Source organism: Coregonus clupeaformis, chromosome 23, assembly GCF_020615455.1.
Source record: "Coregonus clupeaformis isolate EN_2021a chromosome 23, ASM2061545v1, whole genome shotgun sequence".
NCBI classification, from domain to species: Eukaryota; Metazoa; Chordata; class Actinopteri; order Salmoniformes; family Salmonidae; genus Coregonus; species Coregonus clupeaformis.
Window position 1 is genome coordinate 5,223,377 of NC_059214.1, and position 19,432 is coordinate 5,242,808.

General features: G+C 45.0%; 2 protein-coding genes across 2 annotated transcripts in view; one reads left to right on the plus strand and one right to left on the minus strand.

Moving 5' to 3' along the window:
* LOC121582934 (gamma-crystallin S-like) lies at positions 1-9,829 on the plus strand. The gene is made up of 3 exons (XM_041899102.2): positions 1-84; positions 7,825-8,067; positions 9,410-9,829. Exons 1-3 carry the CDS (start codon positions 67-69, stop codon positions 9,680-9,682), a joined length of 534 nt encoding a protein of 177 aa, XP_041755036.1. The 5' UTR covers positions 1-66; the 3' UTR covers positions 9,683-9,829.
* An 88-nt stretch (positions 9,830-9,917) lies between these two features.
* The window catches only part of LOC121582932 (potassium voltage-gated channel subfamily H member 8), a gene marked incomplete at its 5' end in the record, with an annotated part of 21,825 nt that continues 12,310 nt past the window's right edge, over positions 9,918-19,432 (minus strand). Inside the window, 5 exons of the mRNA XM_045206401.1 lie at positions 9,918-10,718; positions 10,873-10,925; positions 11,417-11,517; positions 12,405-12,688; positions 14,354-14,568. Coding sequence (XP_045062336.1) covers positions 10,323-10,718; positions 10,873-10,925; positions 11,417-11,517; positions 12,405-12,688; positions 14,354-14,568 — 1,049 coding nt within the window. The remainder of the gene's footprint in view (positions 10,719-10,872; positions 10,926-11,416; positions 11,518-12,404; positions 12,689-14,353; positions 14,569-19,432) is intronic.

Genomic DNA, 19,432 nt, shown 5'->3' on the forward strand with positions numbered 1-19,432 from the left:
CTCACACAGGGAGACTTCAGGGAGACTTCAGGGAGACTTCAGGGAGACTTCGGCAGTACTAAAACTATGTCAAAAAAGGGAAGGGTGAGTATCAGCTTTAGCTGAAGGAGCACCGTGGCGTCACACACCGCTATTTGGAGGGGAACCCAAAAAAGAAACATTGTCTAAACATACTTAATACATGCAAGGGGATTCTATGATTTGATTGCTTCAAAGGGTGACTTTTAAACTGAAGGACTGATGCAGTAGTCTGTGTGTTGATGTTGTCAGATAGTGTGGGGAGCGGTTGCTGCATTTTGTCTGTTATAACCAAGTCATTGAGTATGTGTCAACTTAGTCAATGCTCATTTGAAATGAGTCTTCTTGAATTGACAATAGTCTTCAGGCAGTAGGTAGGGAGTTTATTCCTATGCTATGCCGTATGTTAGCTTTGGCAATGTCATTGATCGTAGCATCGTTTGATACTGATTATACAAACACCAGAACTACTATTGCTAAGGACTGTTCAACGTTGGTCTGACCAATCGGAATCTATGCTTCAAGATTATTTTGATCACACGGACTAGGATACATTCCGGGTTGTCTCTGAGAATAACATTGACGTATACACTGACTCGGTGACTAAGTCCATCAGGAGGTGCATAGAGGATGTTGTTCCCACTGTGACTATTAGAACTTATCCAAACCAAAAACCATGGAGAGATGGCATCATTCGTGCCAAACTGAAAGCACAAACCACCGCATTTAACCACGGCAAGGTGACTGCGAACCTGGACGAGTACAAACAGTCCAGCTATGCCCTCTGTAAGGCAATCAAACAGGCAAAACATCAGTTCAGAGACAATGTGGAGTCGCAATTCAACAGCTCAGACACGAGACGTATGTGGCAGGGACTCTAGACAATGACGTATTATTAAGGGAAAAGCAGCCACATCGCGGACACCAATGCCTTATTCCTGGACAAGCTAAATAACTTCTTCGCCCGCTCGAGGAAAACACAGTGCCACCGATGCGGCCCACTCCCGCTCACGAGGACTGTGAGCTCTCGTTCTCCGTGGCCGATGTGAGTAAGACATTTAAACGTGTTTACCCTCGCAAGGCTGCCGGCCCAGACGGCATCCCTAGCCGCGTCCCTCAGAGCATGTGCAGACCAGCTGGCTGGAGTGTTTACGGACATATTCAATCTCTCCCTATCCCAGTCTGCTGTCCCCACTTGCTTCAAGATGGCCACCATTGTTCCCGTACCCAAGAAAGTGAAGGTAACTGAACTAAATGACTATCGCCCCTAGCACTCACTCCTGTCATCATGAAGTGCTTTGAGAGGCTAGTTAAGGATCATATCACCTCCACCTTACCTGACACCCTAGACCCACTACAATTTGCATACCGCCCCAACAGATCCACGGATGACGCAATCACCATCGCACTGCACACTGCCTTATCCCATCTGGACAAGAGGAATATCTATGTAAGAATGCTGCTCAGCGACTACAGCTCAGCGTTCAACACCATAGTGCCCTCCAAGCTCATCACTATGCTCAGGGCCCTGGGTCTGAACCCCTCCCTGTGCAACTGGGTCCTGCACTTCCTGACGGGCCAACCCTTAGTGGTGAAGGTAGGCAACAACACATCCGCCACGCTCATCCTCAACACGGGGTCCCACAAGGGTGCGTGCTCAGCCCCCTTCTGTACTCCCTGTTCACCCATGACTGCGTGTCCATGCAGGTCTCCAACTCAATCACCAAGTTTGCAGACGACACAACAGTGGCAGACACTAACAATGACGAGACAGCCTACAGGGAGGAGGTGGGGGCCCTGGCTGAGTGGTGCCAGGAAAATAACCTCTCCCTCAACGTCAACAAAATGAAGGAGCTGATTGTTGACTTCAGCATACAGCAGAGGGAACATGCCCCCATCCATATTGACAGGGCCGCAGTAGAGAGGGTGAAAAGCTTAAAGTTCCTCAGCGTACACATCACTGACAACTGAAATAGTCCATCCACACAGACAGTCTGTTTACCCCGCGACCATCTAGAAGAAGGAGACAGTACAGGTGCATCAAAGCTGGGACCGAGAGACTGATAAACAGCTTCTATCTCCAGGCCATCAGACTGTTAAACAGTTACCACTAGTCAGCCTCTGCCCAGTACCCCGCCCTGAACTTAAGTCACTGTTACTAGCCGGCTACCACCCGGTACCCTACCCTGCACCTTAGAGACTGCTGCCCTATGTACATAGTCATTGAACACTGGTCACTTTAATAATGTTTACATACTGGTTTACCCACTTTATATGTATATACTGTATTCTAGTCATGGCTCATCCTATATAACTACTGCTGTACACACCTTTTCTATTCATATCCTGTCTATACTGTCTATACACATCATCATATACTGTCTACACACCATCATATACTTTCTATACTGTCTATACACACCATCATATACTGTCTACACACCATCATATACTGTCTATACTGTCTACACACCATCATATACTGTCTACACACCATCATATACTGTCTATACTGTCTATATACACCATCATATACTTTCTATACTGTCTATATACACCATCATATACTGTCTACACACCATCATAAACTGTCTATACTGTCTATACACACCATCATATACTGTCTACACACCATCATATACTGTCTATACTGTCTACACACCATCATATACTGTCTACACACCATCATATACTGTCTATACTGTCTATATACACCATCATATACTTTCTATACTGTCTATACACACCATCATATACTGTCTATACTGTCTATATACACCATCATATACTTTCTATACTGTCTATATACACCATCATATACTGTCTACACACCATCATATACTGTCTATACTGTCTATATACACCATCATACACTGTCTATACTGTCTATACACACCATCATACACTGTCTATACTGTCTATACACACCATCATATACTTTCTATACTGTCTATATACACCATCATATACTGTCTACACACCATCATATACTGTCTATACTGTCTATATACACCATCATATACTTTCTATACTGTCTATATACACCATCATATACTGTCTATACACCATCATATACTGTCTATACTGTCTATATACACCATCATACACTGTCTATACTGTCTATATACACCATCATATACTGTCTACATACCATCATATACTGTCTACACACCATCATATACTGTCTATACTGTCTATATACACCATCATATACTGTCTACACACCATCATACACTGTCTATACTGTCTACACACCATCATACACTGTCTATACTGTCTATACACACCATCATATACTGTCTATACTGTCTATATACACCATCATATACTGTCTATACTGTCTATATACACCATCATATACTGTCTACACACCATCATATACTGTCTACACACCATCATACACTGTCTATACTGTCTACACACCATCATACACTGTCTATACTGTCTATACACACCATCATATACTGTCTATACTGTCTATATACACCATCATATACTGTCTATACTGTCTATATACACCATCATATACTGTCTACACACCATCATATACTGTCTACACACCATCATATACTGTCTATACTGTCTATATACACCATCATATACTGTCTACACACCATCATATACTGTCTACACACCATCATATACTGTCTATACTGTCTATATACACCATCATATACTGTCTACACACCATCATATACTGTCTACACACCATCATATACTGTCTATACTGTCTATATACACCATCATATACTGTCTACACACCATCATATACTGTCTACACACCATCATACACTGTCTATACTGTCTATACACACCATCATATACTGTCTATACTGTCTATATACACCATCATATACTGTCTACACACCATCATATACTGTCTACACACCATCATATACTGTCTACACACCATCATACACTGTCTATACTGTCTATACACACCATCATATACTGTCTATACTGTCTATATACACCATCATATACTGTCTACACACCATCATATACTGTCTACACACCATCATACACTGTCTATACTGTCTATACACACCATCATATACTGTATATAATGTCTATATACACCATCATATACTTTCTATACTGTCTATATACACCATCATATACTGTCTACACACCATCATATACTGTCTATACTGTCTATATACACCATCATACACTGTCTATACTGTCTATACACACCATCATACACTGTCTATACTGTCTATACACACCATCATATACTTTCTATACTGTCTATATACACCATCATATACTGTCTACACACCATCATATACTGTCTATACTGTCTATATACACCATCATATACTTTCTATACTGTCTATATACACCATCATATACTGTCTACACACCATCATATACTGTCTATACTGTCTATATACACCATCATACACTGTCTATACTGTCTATACACACCATCATATACTGTCTATACTGTCTATATACACCATCATATACTGTCTACACACCATCATATACTGTCTACACACCATCATATACTGTCTATACTGTCTATATACACCATCATATACTGTCTACACACCATCATACACTGTCTATACTGTCTACACACCATCATACACTGTCTATACTGTCTATACACACCATCATATACTGTCTATACTGTCTATATACACCATCATATACTGTCTATACTGTCTATATACACCATCATATACTGTCTACACACCATCATATACTGTCTACACACCATCATACACTGTCTATACTGTCTACACACCATCATACACTGTCTATACTGTCTATACACACCATCATATACTGTCTATACTGTCTATATACACCATCATATACTGTCTACACACCATCATATACTGTCTACACACCATCATATACTGTCTATACTGTCTATATACACCATCATATACTGTCTACACACCATCATACACTGTCTATACTGTCTACACACAATCATACACTGTCTATACTGTCTATACACACCATCATATACTGTCTATACTGTCTATATACACCATCATATACTGTCTATACTGTAAACACCATCATATACTGTCTACACACCATCATATACTGTCTACACACCATCATACACTGTCTATACTGTCTACACACCATCATACATGTCTATACTGTCTACACACAATCATACACTGTCTATACTGTCTATACACACCATCATATACTGTCTATACTGTCTATATACACCATCATATACTGTCTATACTGTCTATATACACCATCATATACTGTCTACACACCATCATATACTGTCTACACACCATCATATACTGTCTATACTGTCTATATACACCATCATATACTGTCTACACACCATCATATACTGTCTACACACCATCATACACTGTCTATACTGTCTATACACACCATCATATACTGTCTATACTGTCTATATACACCATCATATACTGTCTACACACCATCATATACTGTCTACACACCATCATATACTGTCTACACACCATCATACACTGTCTATACTGTCTATACACACCATCATATACTGTCTATACTGTCTATATACACCATCATATACTGTCTACACACCATCATATACTGTCAACACACCATCATACACTGTCTATACTGTCTATACACACCATCATATACTGTATATACTGTCTATATACACCATCATACACTGTCTACACACCATCATATACTGTAACTTCTATATACACCATCATACACTGTCTACACACCATCATATACTGTCATACTGTCTACACACCATCATATACTGTCTACACTGTCTATATACACCATCATACACTGTCTACACACCATCATATACTGTCTATACTGTCTATACACCATCATATACTGTCTATACTGTCTATATACACCATCATACCGACACTGTCTACAACATTATACTGTCTATATACACCATCATACACTGTCATTACACACCATCATATACTGTCTATACTGTCTATATACACCATCATATACTGTCTATACTGTCTATATACACCATCATACACTGTCTACACACCATCATACACTGTCTACACACCATCATATACTGTCATACACACCATCATATCTTCATACTGTCTATACACACCATCATATACTGTCTATACACACCTTCATATACTGTCTATACTGTCTATACACACCATCATATACTGTCTATACTGTCTATATACACCATCATATACTGTCTACACACCATCATATACTGTCTACACACCATCATACACTGTCTATACTGTCTATACACACCATCATATACTGTATATACTGTCTATATACACCATCATACACTGTCTACACACCATCATATACTGTCTACACACCATCATACACTGTCTATACTGTCTATACACACCATCATATACTGTCTACACTGTCTATATACACCATCATACACTGTCTACACACCATCATATACTGTCTATACTGTCTATATACACCACATAACTGTCTATACTGTCTAATACACCATCATACACTGTCTACACACCATCATACACTGTCTACACACCATCATATACTGTCTATACTGTCTATATACACCATCATATACTGTCTATACTGTCTATATACACCATCATACACTGTCTACACACCATCATATACTGCTCTATACTGTCTATATACACCATCATACACTGTCTACACACCATCATATACTGTCTATACTGTCTATATACACCATCATATACTGTCTATACTGTCTATATACACCATCATACACTGTCTACACACCATCATATACTGTCTATACTGTCTATATACACCATCATACACTGTCTACACACCATCATATACTGTCTATACTGTCTATATACACCATCATATACTGTCTATACTGTCTATATACACCATCATACACTGTCTACACACCATCATATACTGTCTATACTGTCTATATACACCATCATATACTGTCTATACTGTCTATATACACCATCATATACTGTCTATACTGTCTATATACACCATCATACACTGTCTACACACCATCATATACTGTCTATACTGTCTATATAACACCATCATATACTGTCTATACTGTCTATATACACCATCATATACTGTCTATACTGTCTATATACACCATCATACACTGTCTACACACCATCATATACTGTCTATACTGTCTATATACACCATCATACACTGTCTACACACCATCATATACTGTCTATACTGTCTATATACACCATCATATACTGTCTATACTGTCTATATACACCATCATACACTGTCTACACACCATCATATACTGTCTATACTGTCTATATACACCATCATACACTGTCTACACACCATCATACACTGTCTACACACCATCATATACTGTCTACACACCATCATATCCTGTCTATACTGTCTATACACACCATCATATACTGTCTATACACACCTTCATATACTGTCTATACTGTCTATACACACCATCATATACTGTACATACTGTATATATTTACAATATATTCCGGACTCTGATATTGCTCATTCTAATATTTCTATATTTCTTAATTCCTTTATTTTTATTTTTGGGATTTGCATGTATTGTTTTGTATTTTTAGGAATTACTGCACTGTTGGGAGTTAGAAACGTAAGCATTTCGCTGCACCCGCGATAACATTTGCAAAATATGTCTACGTGACCAATAAAATGTGATATTTTCAGTAGTAAACACTAGTATCACCCAGTTAGGATGACATAGTCTTGTAATGGTTCCAAATTGACATCAGATTTAGCCAAGTCTCTAGGGGACAACAATGGAGGTCAATCTGTTATCAGAATACAGTCTGTTGTACTCTCTCTCTCCAGATCGTGTTCTACGAGGACAAGAACTACCAGGGCCGACGCTATGAGTGTGACAGCGACTGCACCGACTTCCATTCCTACCTGAGCCGCTGTAACTCCATCAGGGTGGATAGTGGTACCTGGGTGGTCTACGAGAGACCCAACTACACCGGCTACCAGTACATCCTGACCAGGGGAGAGTACCCTGACTACCAGCGCTGGATGGGCCTCAACGACCACGTCTGCTCCTGCAAGATGGTTCACTTTGTAAGTGGATGAGTCTTTATGGTGAAGAGGTGGTGAATAGTTGTGAAGAAGAGATAATGATATTTTCTATGGGCCCTGGTCAAGGTAGTGCACCATATAGGGAATAGGGTTCCATTTGGGACACAGCTGAGTCAGATCAGTGTGCATCGAACTTGTAGATCTGTTTGTTGACTCTAGGGGAATTGTAAAACAATAGATATTGTTACATAGATATTGTTATATAGATATTATCCGATCTGTGTCATCTGTTTCTATGGTGTCATTTTAGGTCAATGGTATTGACCATGCAGACATTACATTGATAGAGTTACATACATACTGTATATCTGTACTAGAAATACACAAATATACAGTATGTATTTTCCGGTTGTTTTTGTCTTAATCAGAGAAAATAACAGTGAGTTATGAAATATCAATGTATTGTAGCAGGAACCTAGACTAGACTTACCCAGCATGCATCCGGTGTAACATTCAGTATTAATGTAGCAGCAACCTAGACTAGACTTACCCAGCATGCAGCCAGTGTAACATTCAGTATTAATGTAGCAGGAACATAGACTAGACTTACCCAGCATGCACCCGGTGTAACATTCAGTATTAATGTAGCAGGAACATAGACTAGACTTACCCAGCATGCAGCCGGTGTAACATTCAGTATTAATGTAGCAGGAACATAGACTAGACTTACCCAGCATGCAGCCGGTGTAACATTCAGTATTAATGTAGCAGGAACCTAGACTAGACTTACCCAGCATGCAGCCGGTGTAACATTCAGTATTTATGTAGCAGGAACCTAGACTAGACTTACCCAGCATGCAGCCAGTGTAACATTCAGTATTAATGTAGCAGGAACCTAGACTAGACTTACCCAGCATGCAGCCGGTGTAACATTCAGTATTAATGTAGCAGGAACCTAGACTAGACTTACCCAGCATGCAGCCAGTGTAACATTCAGTATTAATGTAGCAGGAACCTAGACTAGACTTACCCAGCATGCAGCCGGTGTAACATTCAGTATTAATGTAGCAGGAACCTAGACTAGACTTACCCAGCATGCAGCCGGTGTAACATTCAGTATTAATGTAGCAGGAACCTAGACTAGACTTACCCAGCATGCAGCCGGTGTAACATTCAGTATTAATGTAGCAGGAACCTAGACTAGACTTACCCAGCATGCAGCCAGTGTAGCATTCAGTATTTAACTCCTGTCGATCATCTTGAGTTGTAGAGATATAAGAATGAGATCCAGAATATGTCTGACGTCTTTCTATATCCCTGCTTCCCTCTGTTTGACCTATCCTGCCCTCTCTACTGATACCCCCACCTTACCCCCCTCCTCCAGGCTAGCGGTATCCCCTACAAGCTGCAGCTGTACGGGAAGGGAGACTTCGCGGGCCAGGTGTTCGAGGCCACTGAGGACTGCCCCTCTGTGCTGGATAAGTTCCACTGGCGCGAGGTGCACTCCTGCAAGGTGCTGGGCGGCTGGTGGGTCTTCTACGAGCACCCCAACTACAAGGGGCGGCAGTACCTCCTGGAGAGGGGCGAATACCGCAAGCCGGTGGACTGGGGCGCGGTGTGTCCCAACGTCCAGTCCTTCAGACGCCTCACTGAGTAACCAGGGTCTAGAGTTGTCCCTCTCTCGCCCGCCCAATCCCATCCCTCCTGCCCAATGCTCAATCACGTCATCTACTACCATTCTCACCACCAACCAATGAGCACCCAAGAGATGGACCTACCACTGAGCCACCACCACCCAACAGATGGACCTACCACTGAGCCACCACCACCCAAGAGATGGACCTACCACTGAGCCACGGCCAACAGCTAAAATAAAACCCTGACTGGCCAGCAGCTGACGAGTTGCGTCTTTATTGTGTGTGGTATAAGTCTAACAATATCTAATACATCCACAGCCGACAACCAATATACAAGATCCTGTCTGCAGTCACTCTGCGTCAAACCAAATCTAGAGCCTAAACTGTAAAACAAGACTTTTATATTTTTTATGTATTTCATTTGATCATAGCCAGTGATAGATATGGTATAACAATAACTTCTCAGTTCATAACATTTCATATTAGGAATAAATACATTTGGTAATAATAATTTACTTAATGTTATCTTAGTATTAAATAAACAGTAACTCAGGGTAGCCATGGGCATGTGTCTCATGCAGTGATATGAGGGGTGTCATGCCAGCCATGCCATGATGCCAGTCTCATTCATGCCAGTCCTGTGTTGGTGAATCCTCTCTCTCAGACAGTGGGCCTGTCCTCGTCAATGAAGCTGAGCTGAACAGGGCTAGTCGAGGTCAACTCTGCCCCTATGGAAGCCGAGTGAGGATGGGGCAGAGGGATGGTTGTCAGACCCCTGGAAGGTGTCTGAAAGCGGCGGTCTGGGTGTCTCCTCTGTCCCCCTATCTCTGTATCTTCCAACAGCAGTAAGGTGGTGTTGGAGGGGGGTGTGGGAGTTGGAGGGGCGGCGCTACTGAGAGTCACACTGGTAGGTGGAGTCAGGGCGGCCATCAGGGATGAGAGGACGGACTGGGAGGAGCCCTGGAGGAGGACGGGCTGGAGGAGGGGCTTGAGCAGCCGTGTCAATTCTTGGAGGTCCTGGCTGACCTGTGACACCTGCAGGGATAGGCTAGTCATCTGGGAGGGGGGCGGGACATGGGCAGGAGAGAGTAAGGCATAGAGCAGGGAGAAGGGGTGGGGGGGGACGAATAGGGCAAAGTTAAGAATAGCCATTCAAATCCAGTCTAGGAATGGCAGTTATTCCTCATTGGTGCTGCCGGGTGTCACTCACCTCTTCTTTCAGTTTAGTAACAGTCTGCACGGTCTCTGCATCCTCCTGGATTCCTATAGACAGACACAGAGAAAGAGACAGAGAGACAGAGAGACAGAGAGACAGAGAGACAGAGAGACAGAGAGAGCGAGAGAGAGAGAGAGAGAGAGAGAGAGAGAGAGAGAGAGAGAGAAAACGGGAAAGGGGGATACCTGGTCAGTTGCACAACTGAATGCATTCAACCGAAATGTGTTTCCGCATTTAACCCAACCCCTCTGAATCAGAGAGGTGCAGAGGGCTGCCTTAATCGACATCCACGTCATCGGCGGTGGGAGAGAGAGAGAGAGAGAGAGAGAGAGAGGAGAGAGAGAGAGAGAGAGAGAGAGAGAGAGAGAGAGAGAGAGAGAGAGAGAGAGAGAGAGAGAGAGAGAGAGAGAGAGAGAGAGAGCATGCAGGAAAGAGAGCAAGTAACTTGTAAAGAGTTATTAAACACTCTAAGCAGCACATTAAAATATCCCAGAACAGTATACAGTCTTGTTTTTAGGAGGTTTTGAATGTGGTCTACCTGGACTAGAGCTGGATGGGATGCTCTGGGTCACACAGGGGCTGAAGTCAAACTTCTGGCCCAAACTACTACCACTGTCTGTTTCAATGCCATCCACAAACCTAGAAATACAGAGAGAGAGAGAGAGAGAGAGAGAGAGAGAGAGAGAGAGAGAGAGAGAGAGAGAGAGAGAGAGAGAGAGAGAGAGAGAGAGAGAGAGAGAGAGAGAGAGAGAGAGAGAGAGAGAGAGAGAGAGAGAGAGAGAGAGAGAGAGAGAGAGAGAGAGAGAGAGAGAGAGAGAGAGAGAGAAAGAGAAACAGACATTTATATCAGTTTATATTGTGGCCACCAGATGGCGGAAGAACACCAATGAAATGTTGATCCTGATATAAACAGTGAACTGAACACAACATCAATGAATGGATCTGCACAATGTGTGCTGCGCTTAGGTGTCTTAGCACTGTCAGCAAGGTGATGAGGTAGTATACAAAGTGGCCTCTGTGACTTGGCATCATTCTGAAACACTCCCATATGCTGACTGGTAGAGGCCATCCGGAATATTCTAGAAGATGAGCGTCTGCTAAATAATAAATAAAATGCCATTTAGCAGACGCTTATATCCAAAGCGACTTACAGTCATGTGCGCATACATTTTTACGTATGGGTGGTCCTGGGGATCGAACCCACTACCCTGGCGTTACAAGCGCCATGCTCTACCAATTGAGCTACAGAGCAATGACTAAAATGTAAAATGTAATAAGGTTGTGGAATAATCGCCTGGGTATCCTTGTTAGATAATGTCATACAAAAGTCCCATATTTCTTTTCTTTGACTCTATAGTATGTCTTATGGTACTAGAACCGTAGTCAATTTCAATAGTCATAATAAAAGTTGCACTGGATGCTGATGTCATCGAAAACATCCCAGATTGACTGATAAACACCCCTTGCAGTCCGTCCGTTAAAGCGCTCCCCCCAGCGCATGCACCCCTGCCACGGAGGGTTCCTACCTGGGACTGAGGTCCGGAGGGACGCAACTGAAGCTCACCACAGGGATCTGGAGGGTGATGGGACGGTGTCTGCAGTGGTCGGTGGGGGCGCGGGAGGGGCGACGCGGGGGCAGCAGGGGCGAGCGCAGTGGGGAGCGCAGGGGCGAGCTCAGCCCCCATCCCAGACCCAGAGGGGAACGGGGCATTTTGGGGAGGGGCAAGTGTTGATCCTCCTCAGACCCCTCCTCGTCCTCTTTGATGGAAGAAAGCTTCTTCACGATACCACCGTTACTCACCCAGTCCATCTGTGGTTGGGTGTGTATGTTTGTGTAACAGAGAGAGAGAGAGAGAGAGAGAGAGCGAGAAAGAGAGAGAGAGAGAGAGAGAGAGAGAGAGAGAGATGGGGGAGGGGGATGGAATAGAGAGAGAAAGGTGGAACGATTGAGTGTTGACATTTAAGTGGGGGCGGACTCCTCATTGATACAGAAATTAGGACTACCATTGACAACACTGCTGCGTTCCAGATATCATTCACAATACTACGATATCAAGATAAACACAGTACCATTCACAACATGAAGACACAACACTGCTACATTACTGAGGCTGTATGATATTGCAGCATTATATTTCTGCGGTCCAACATATTTACATGAGGATAACGCACACTTTATATAAAACAAATGTACCATTCACAATACTGACATGTGAAGACAAATGCTATTCACAATAATACTACATTCATAATAGCGTCGCAAATGGACTCAAACTGTTCTGCTCTCTCTATTTCATATCCTTATTTACTCTGTTCCCCCCCTCTCCCTAGCTTTACTAAAAAAGTAATCCTCTCTCTCGTCCCCCTGTTCACCCCCTCCTCCTCTTCCCTCTATACCCAGCCCGACGTGCCCATAGCAGAGGCCTATATTTAGATCAGAGGGTATAAATGTAGCAGTGGGATGCCTGGGGAGAACAGCACTGAGGAGGGGATGTTCTGTTCTGACTTAGAGTGTTCTCTGACTCAGAGTGTGTGTGTGCTTATGTGTCTGTCTGTGTGTGTGTGTGTTGGTGTATGCATGTGCCACCGTTAATGTGCAGCATGCCACAGAAAGGGCAAGCGCATTCTCAGACTGCAACATAAAAAAGAGCACAGTGTGTGTGTGTGTGTGTGTGTGTACTGCATGCAGTTATGCACATGCATGTGTGTGCACACCAATGGTTGTGTGTGTGTGTTTGCAAGTGTGTGTTTGCATGTGTGTGTGTGTGTGTGTGTGCGTGCACGCCCGTGCCTGCCTGTGTGTGTGTGAGATCCATACAGATCCAGAGAATTCCAGCTGTGCTGCAGCCCTGAAGTCATCAGGAGATCTCCCCTCTACACCCTCCTCTACTGATCTCCTGCAGTCCTGAAGTCATCAGGAGATCTCTCCTCTACACCCTCCTCTACTGATCTCCTGCAGTCCTGAAGTCATCAGGAGATCTCTCCTCTACACCCTCCTCTACTGATCTACTGAAGCCCTGAAGTCATCAGGAGATCTCCCCTCTACACACTTCTACACGTCTATATCTACCTATCTGTTTGTTGTGGATCTATATTAATCAGGCAGCTTTGGGCTGTAGGCAGAGGGGGACACAGGCAAGCAGAGACAACCACCTCCTCCCCCGCTCACTATTTTTAGCTGCCACGGCACGCTCTGAGAAACTGCTGCTATTTCTAATCCACAGTCAGCGTGAACCCTACTATTTCTAATCCACAGTCAGCATGAACCTTGCTATTTCGAATCCACAGTCAGCGTGAACCTTGCTATTTCGAATCCACAGTCAGCGTGAACCTTGCTATTTCGAATCCACAGTTAGAGAAGAGAGAGAGAGAGAGAGAGAGAGAGAGAGAGAGAGAGAGAGAGAGAGAGAGAGAGAACACACCACAGTGCCAGTATGTCCCAGTGAATGTGTTCTGTTCTGTGTCCACTGCTCACCTCAGCCGTATGCCCCTCTCTCAGATTGTAAGTCAGATCATGTTGTATCTCAGTGATGAACTTCTGGGCGTACTCTGGGTAGAGCCAGAGCACCTCTCTGAGCCCCTTCAGACTGATGTACTGCAGGTCACAGTAGGTCAGGGCCTTCACGTTGGCATTGGTCTTTATCACCTGCTCCTTGGTCAGGGAGTCAGAGCCGATCAGGTCCCCACGACCTGGGGACACATAGGAAACACACAGGGAGTCAGAGCCGATCAGGTCCCCACGACTTGGGGACACATAGGAAACACACAGGGAGTCAGAGCCAATCAGGTCCCCACGACCTGGGGACACATAGGAAACACACAGGGAGTCAGAGCCAATCAGGTCCCCATGACCTGGGGACACATAGGAAACACACAGGGAGTCAGAGCCGATCAGGTCCCCACGACCTGGGGACACATAGGAAACACACAGGGAGTCAGAGCCGATCAGGTCCCCATGACCTGGGGATACTTAGGAAACACACAGGGAGTCAGAGCCGATCAGGTCCGCAACACCTGGGGAAACACAAGGAAACACACATACATGCGTGGAGATGTGGGGTCAGAAGTGATGCCACACACAGACACACACGTAAAGACACCCACCCCACACAGACACATGCTAATTTTAGCTCCTTGTGTAAAGTACATTGCCTTCGGTGGTATTCAGACCCCTTGACTTTTTCCACATTTTGTTACGTTACAGCCTTCTTCTGATATTGATTAAATAAATAAAAATCCTCAGCAATCTACACATAATACCCCATAATGATAAAGCAAAAAAATTGTATTACAAATAAAAAACAGAAATACCTTATTTACATAAGTATTCAGCCCATTTGCAATGAGACTCGAAATTGAGTTCAGGTGCATCCTGTTTCCATTGATCATCCTTGAGATGTTTCTACAACTTGATTGGAGTCCACCTGTGGTAAATTCAATTGATTGGACATGATTTGGAAAGGCACACACCTGTCTATATAAGGTCCCACAGTTGACAGTGCATGTCAGAGCAAAAACCAAGCTATGAGGACGAAAGAATTGTCCGTAGACCTCCGAGACAGGATTGTGTCAAGGCACAGATCTTGGGAATGGTACTAAAAACGTTCTGCAGCATTGAAGGTCCCCAAGAACACAGTGGCCTCCATCATTCTTAAATGGAAGAAGTTTGGAACCACCAAGACTCTTCCTAGAGCTGGCCGCCCTGCCAAACTGAGCAATTGGGGGAGAAGGGCCTTGGTCATGGAGGTGACCAAGAACCCGATGGTCACTCTGACTGTCACGATCGTCAGGGAGAGAAGTAGACCAATGCGCAGCGTGTTGAAGGAACATGTTTAGACTTTATTTAATAAAGCACGAACAAAACAATAAACGACTCGTAACGTCCAACGGTAACAAATACCGACACGGAACAAAAACCCACAAACACAAAGGGAAAACATACAGTATAAATATGGCTCCCAATCAGAGACAACCAGCCAACAGCTGACACTCGTTGCCTCTGATTGGGAGTCACTCAGGCAAAACATAGAAATAGACGAACTAGAACCCCCAACATAGAAACACACCACATAGAACAAACACACCCTGGCTCAACAACTAGAGTCCCATAGCCAGGGTGTGACAGTACCCCCCCCCTAAAGGCGCGGACTGCGACCGCGCCTCAAAAAGAGCAAAACAGGGGAGGGCTGGGTGGGCATACCTCCTCGGCGGCGGTTCTGGCTCCGGGCTTGACCCCCACTCCTTCTCTACACCCCCAAAGTACCCCTGGTCCGGTCTGGCCCTGCTGACCGGAGCTGGACTGCACACTGGTGGAGCGGATAGCTTCAGCTCCGTAGTGGAGCAGTTGACCGGGACCTAACCAGGCACCGGTGACCCAGGCACGGGTTGTGCTGGACTGACGACGCGCACCCCTGGCTTGGTGCGTGGAGGAGGAACGGGCCTTACCAGGCTGACGACGCTCACCCCTGGCTTGGTGCGTGGAGGAGGAACGGGCCTTACCAGGCTGACGACGCACACCGTAGGCTTGGTGCGTGGAGCAGGGACAGGCCGGACTGGGCTGACGGCTACACCACTGACTTGGTGCGGGGAGCAGGAACGGGCCGAGCCGGGCTGACGAAGCGCACCACTGACTTGGTGCGGGGAGCAGGAACGGGCCGAGCCGGGCTGACGGGCGCACCACTGACTTGGTGCGGGGAGCAGGAACGGGCCGAGCCGGGCTGACGAAGCGCACCACTGACTTGGTGCGGGGAGCAGGAACAGACCGGACCGTACTGGGGACACACACCACTGGCCCTACACCGGGATCTGGAAGAGGCCGGACCGGACTGGTAACACACCCCAGTACCTCTCGCCGTGCCTCTCCACCTTCCATCCCCTCTTCGACCAGTGGCCCCCGTAACCTGGCGGCCTCCTCTGCCAACCCGCTGGACCGCTCTATCGCGGCCTCCTGCTGCCCCGACGTCGTGAGCCCCCCCCTAAAAATGTTCTGGGGGTCTCTCCTCCCCGTGGGCCAGGCCTCTATCGTTCTCGCCCAACTCTCGCTCTTCTGCCCCCAATTCCAGCCATTCTGCTCTTCATTAGGCTTGACCCAGTCGAGACTCCTCCTCCACTGTTCCCAAGTCCATCCACTCTGCTCTTTACAAGGCTGGACCCAGTCGAGGTTGCCACGGAGATCTGCAAGCGATTCCCCTGGCGATGGCTCCTGGACACGCTGCTTGGTCCAGTCTTGGTGGGTTTTTCTGTCACGATCATCAGGGAGAGAAGTAGACCAATGCGCAGCGTGTTGAAGGAACATGTTTAGACTTTATTTAATAAAGCACGAACAAAACAATAAACGACTCGTAACGTCCAACGGTAACAAATACCGACACGGAACAAAAACCCACAAACACAAAGGGAAAACATACAGTATAAATATGGCTCCCAATCAGAGACAACCAGCCAACAGCTGACACTCGTTGCCTCTGATTGGGAGTCACTCAGGCAAAACATAGAAATAGACGAACTAGAACCCCCAACATAGAAACACACCACATAGAACAAACACACCCTGGCTCAACAACTAGAGTCCCATAGCCAGGGTGTGACACTGACAGAGCTCTAGAGTTCCTCTGTGGAGATGGGAGAACCTTCCAGAAGGACAATCATCTCTGCAACACTCCACCAATCAGGCCTTAATGGTAGAGTGGCCAGACAGAAGCCACTCCTTAGTAAAAGGCACATGACAGCCCACTTAGAGTTTACCAAAAGGCACCTAAAGACTCTCAGACCATGAGAAACAAGATTCTCTGGTCTGATGAAACCAAGATTGAACTCTTTGGCCTGAATGCCAAGCGTCACATCTAGAGGAAAACTGGCACCATCCCTACGGTGAAGCACAGTGGTGGAAGCATCATGCTGTGGGATGTTTTTCAGCGGCAGGGACTGGGAGACTAGTCAGGATCGAGGCAAAGATGAACGGAACAAAGTACAGAGAGATCCTTGATGAAAACCTGCTCCAGAGCGCTCAAGACCTCAGACTGGGGCAAAGGTTCACCTTCCAACAGGACAACGACTCTAAGCACACAGCCAAGACAATGCATGAGTGGCTTTGAATGTCCTTGAGTGGCCCAGCCAGAGCCTGGACTTGAACCCGATCAAACATCTCTGGAGAGACCTGAAAATAGCTGTGCAGCAACGCTCCTCATCCAACCTGACAGAGATTGAGAGGATCTGCAAAGAAGAAAGGGAGAAACTCCGCAAATACAGGTGTGCCAAGCTTGTAGTGTCATACCCAAGAAGACTCAAGGCTGTAATTGCTGCCAAAGGTGCTTAAACAAAATACTGAGTAAAGGGTCTGAATACTTACAGTGGGGAAAAAAAGTATTTAGTCAGCCACCAATTGTGCAAGTTCTCCCACTTAAAAAGATGAGAGAGGCCTGTAATTTTCATCATAGGTACACGTCAACTATGACAGACAAATTGAGAAAAAAAAATCCAGAAAATCACATTGTAGGATTTTTAATGAATTTATTTGAAAATTATGGTGGAAAATAAGTATTTGGTCACCTACAAACAAGCAAGATTTCTGGCTCTCACAGACCTGTAACTTCTTCTTTAAGAGGCTCCTCTGTCCTCCACTCGTTACCTGTATTAATGGCACCTGTTTGAACTTGTTATCAGTATAAAAGACACCTGTCCACAACCTCAAACAGTCACACTCCAAACTCCACAATGGTCAAGACCAAAGAGCTGTCAAAGGACACCAGAAACAAAATTGTAGACCTGCACCAGGCTGGGAAGACTGAATCTGCAATAGGTAAGCAGCTTGGTTTGAAGAAATCAACTGTGGGAGCAATTATTAGGAAATGGAAGACATACAAGACCACTGATAATCTCCCTCGATCTGGGGCTCCACGCAAGATCTCACCCCGTGGGGTCAAAATGATCACAAGAACGGTGAGCAAAAATCCCAGAACCACACGGGGGGACCTAGTGAATGACCTCCAGAGAGCTGGGACCAAAGTAACAAAGCCTACCATCAGTAACACACTACTCCGCCAGGGACTCAAATCCTGCATTGCCAGACGTGTCCCCCTGCTTAAGCCAGTACATGTCCAGGCCCGTCTGAAGTTTGGGAGAATGTCATATGGTCAGATGAAACCAAAATATAACTTTTTGGTAAAAACTCAACTCATCGTGTTTGGAGGACAAAGAATGCTGAGTTGCATCCAAAGAACACCATACCTACTGTGAAGCATGGGGGTGGAAACTTCATGCTTTGGGGCTGTTTTTCTGCAAAGGGACCAGGACGACTGATCCGTGTAAAGGAAAGAATGAATGGGGCCATGTATCGTGGAGATTTTGAGTGAAAACCTCCTTCCATCAGCAAGGGCATTGAAGATGAAACGTGGCTGGGTCTTTTAGCATGACAATGATCCCAAACACACCTCCCGGGCAACGAAGGAGTGGCTTCATAAGAAGCATTTCAAGGTCCTGGAGTGGCCTAGCCAGTCTCCAGATCTCAACCCCATAGAAAATCTTTGGAGGGAGTTGAAAGTCCGTGTTGCCCAGC

Bases quoted from the DNA above. Each gene is read 5' to 3' on its own strand.
- LOC121582934 (XM_041899102.2), top strand. The intron at 8,068-9,409 runs GTAAGTGGATGA...CCCCTCCTCCAG, and splicing joins CCTGCAAGATGGTTCACTTT to GCTAGCGGTATCCCCTACAA.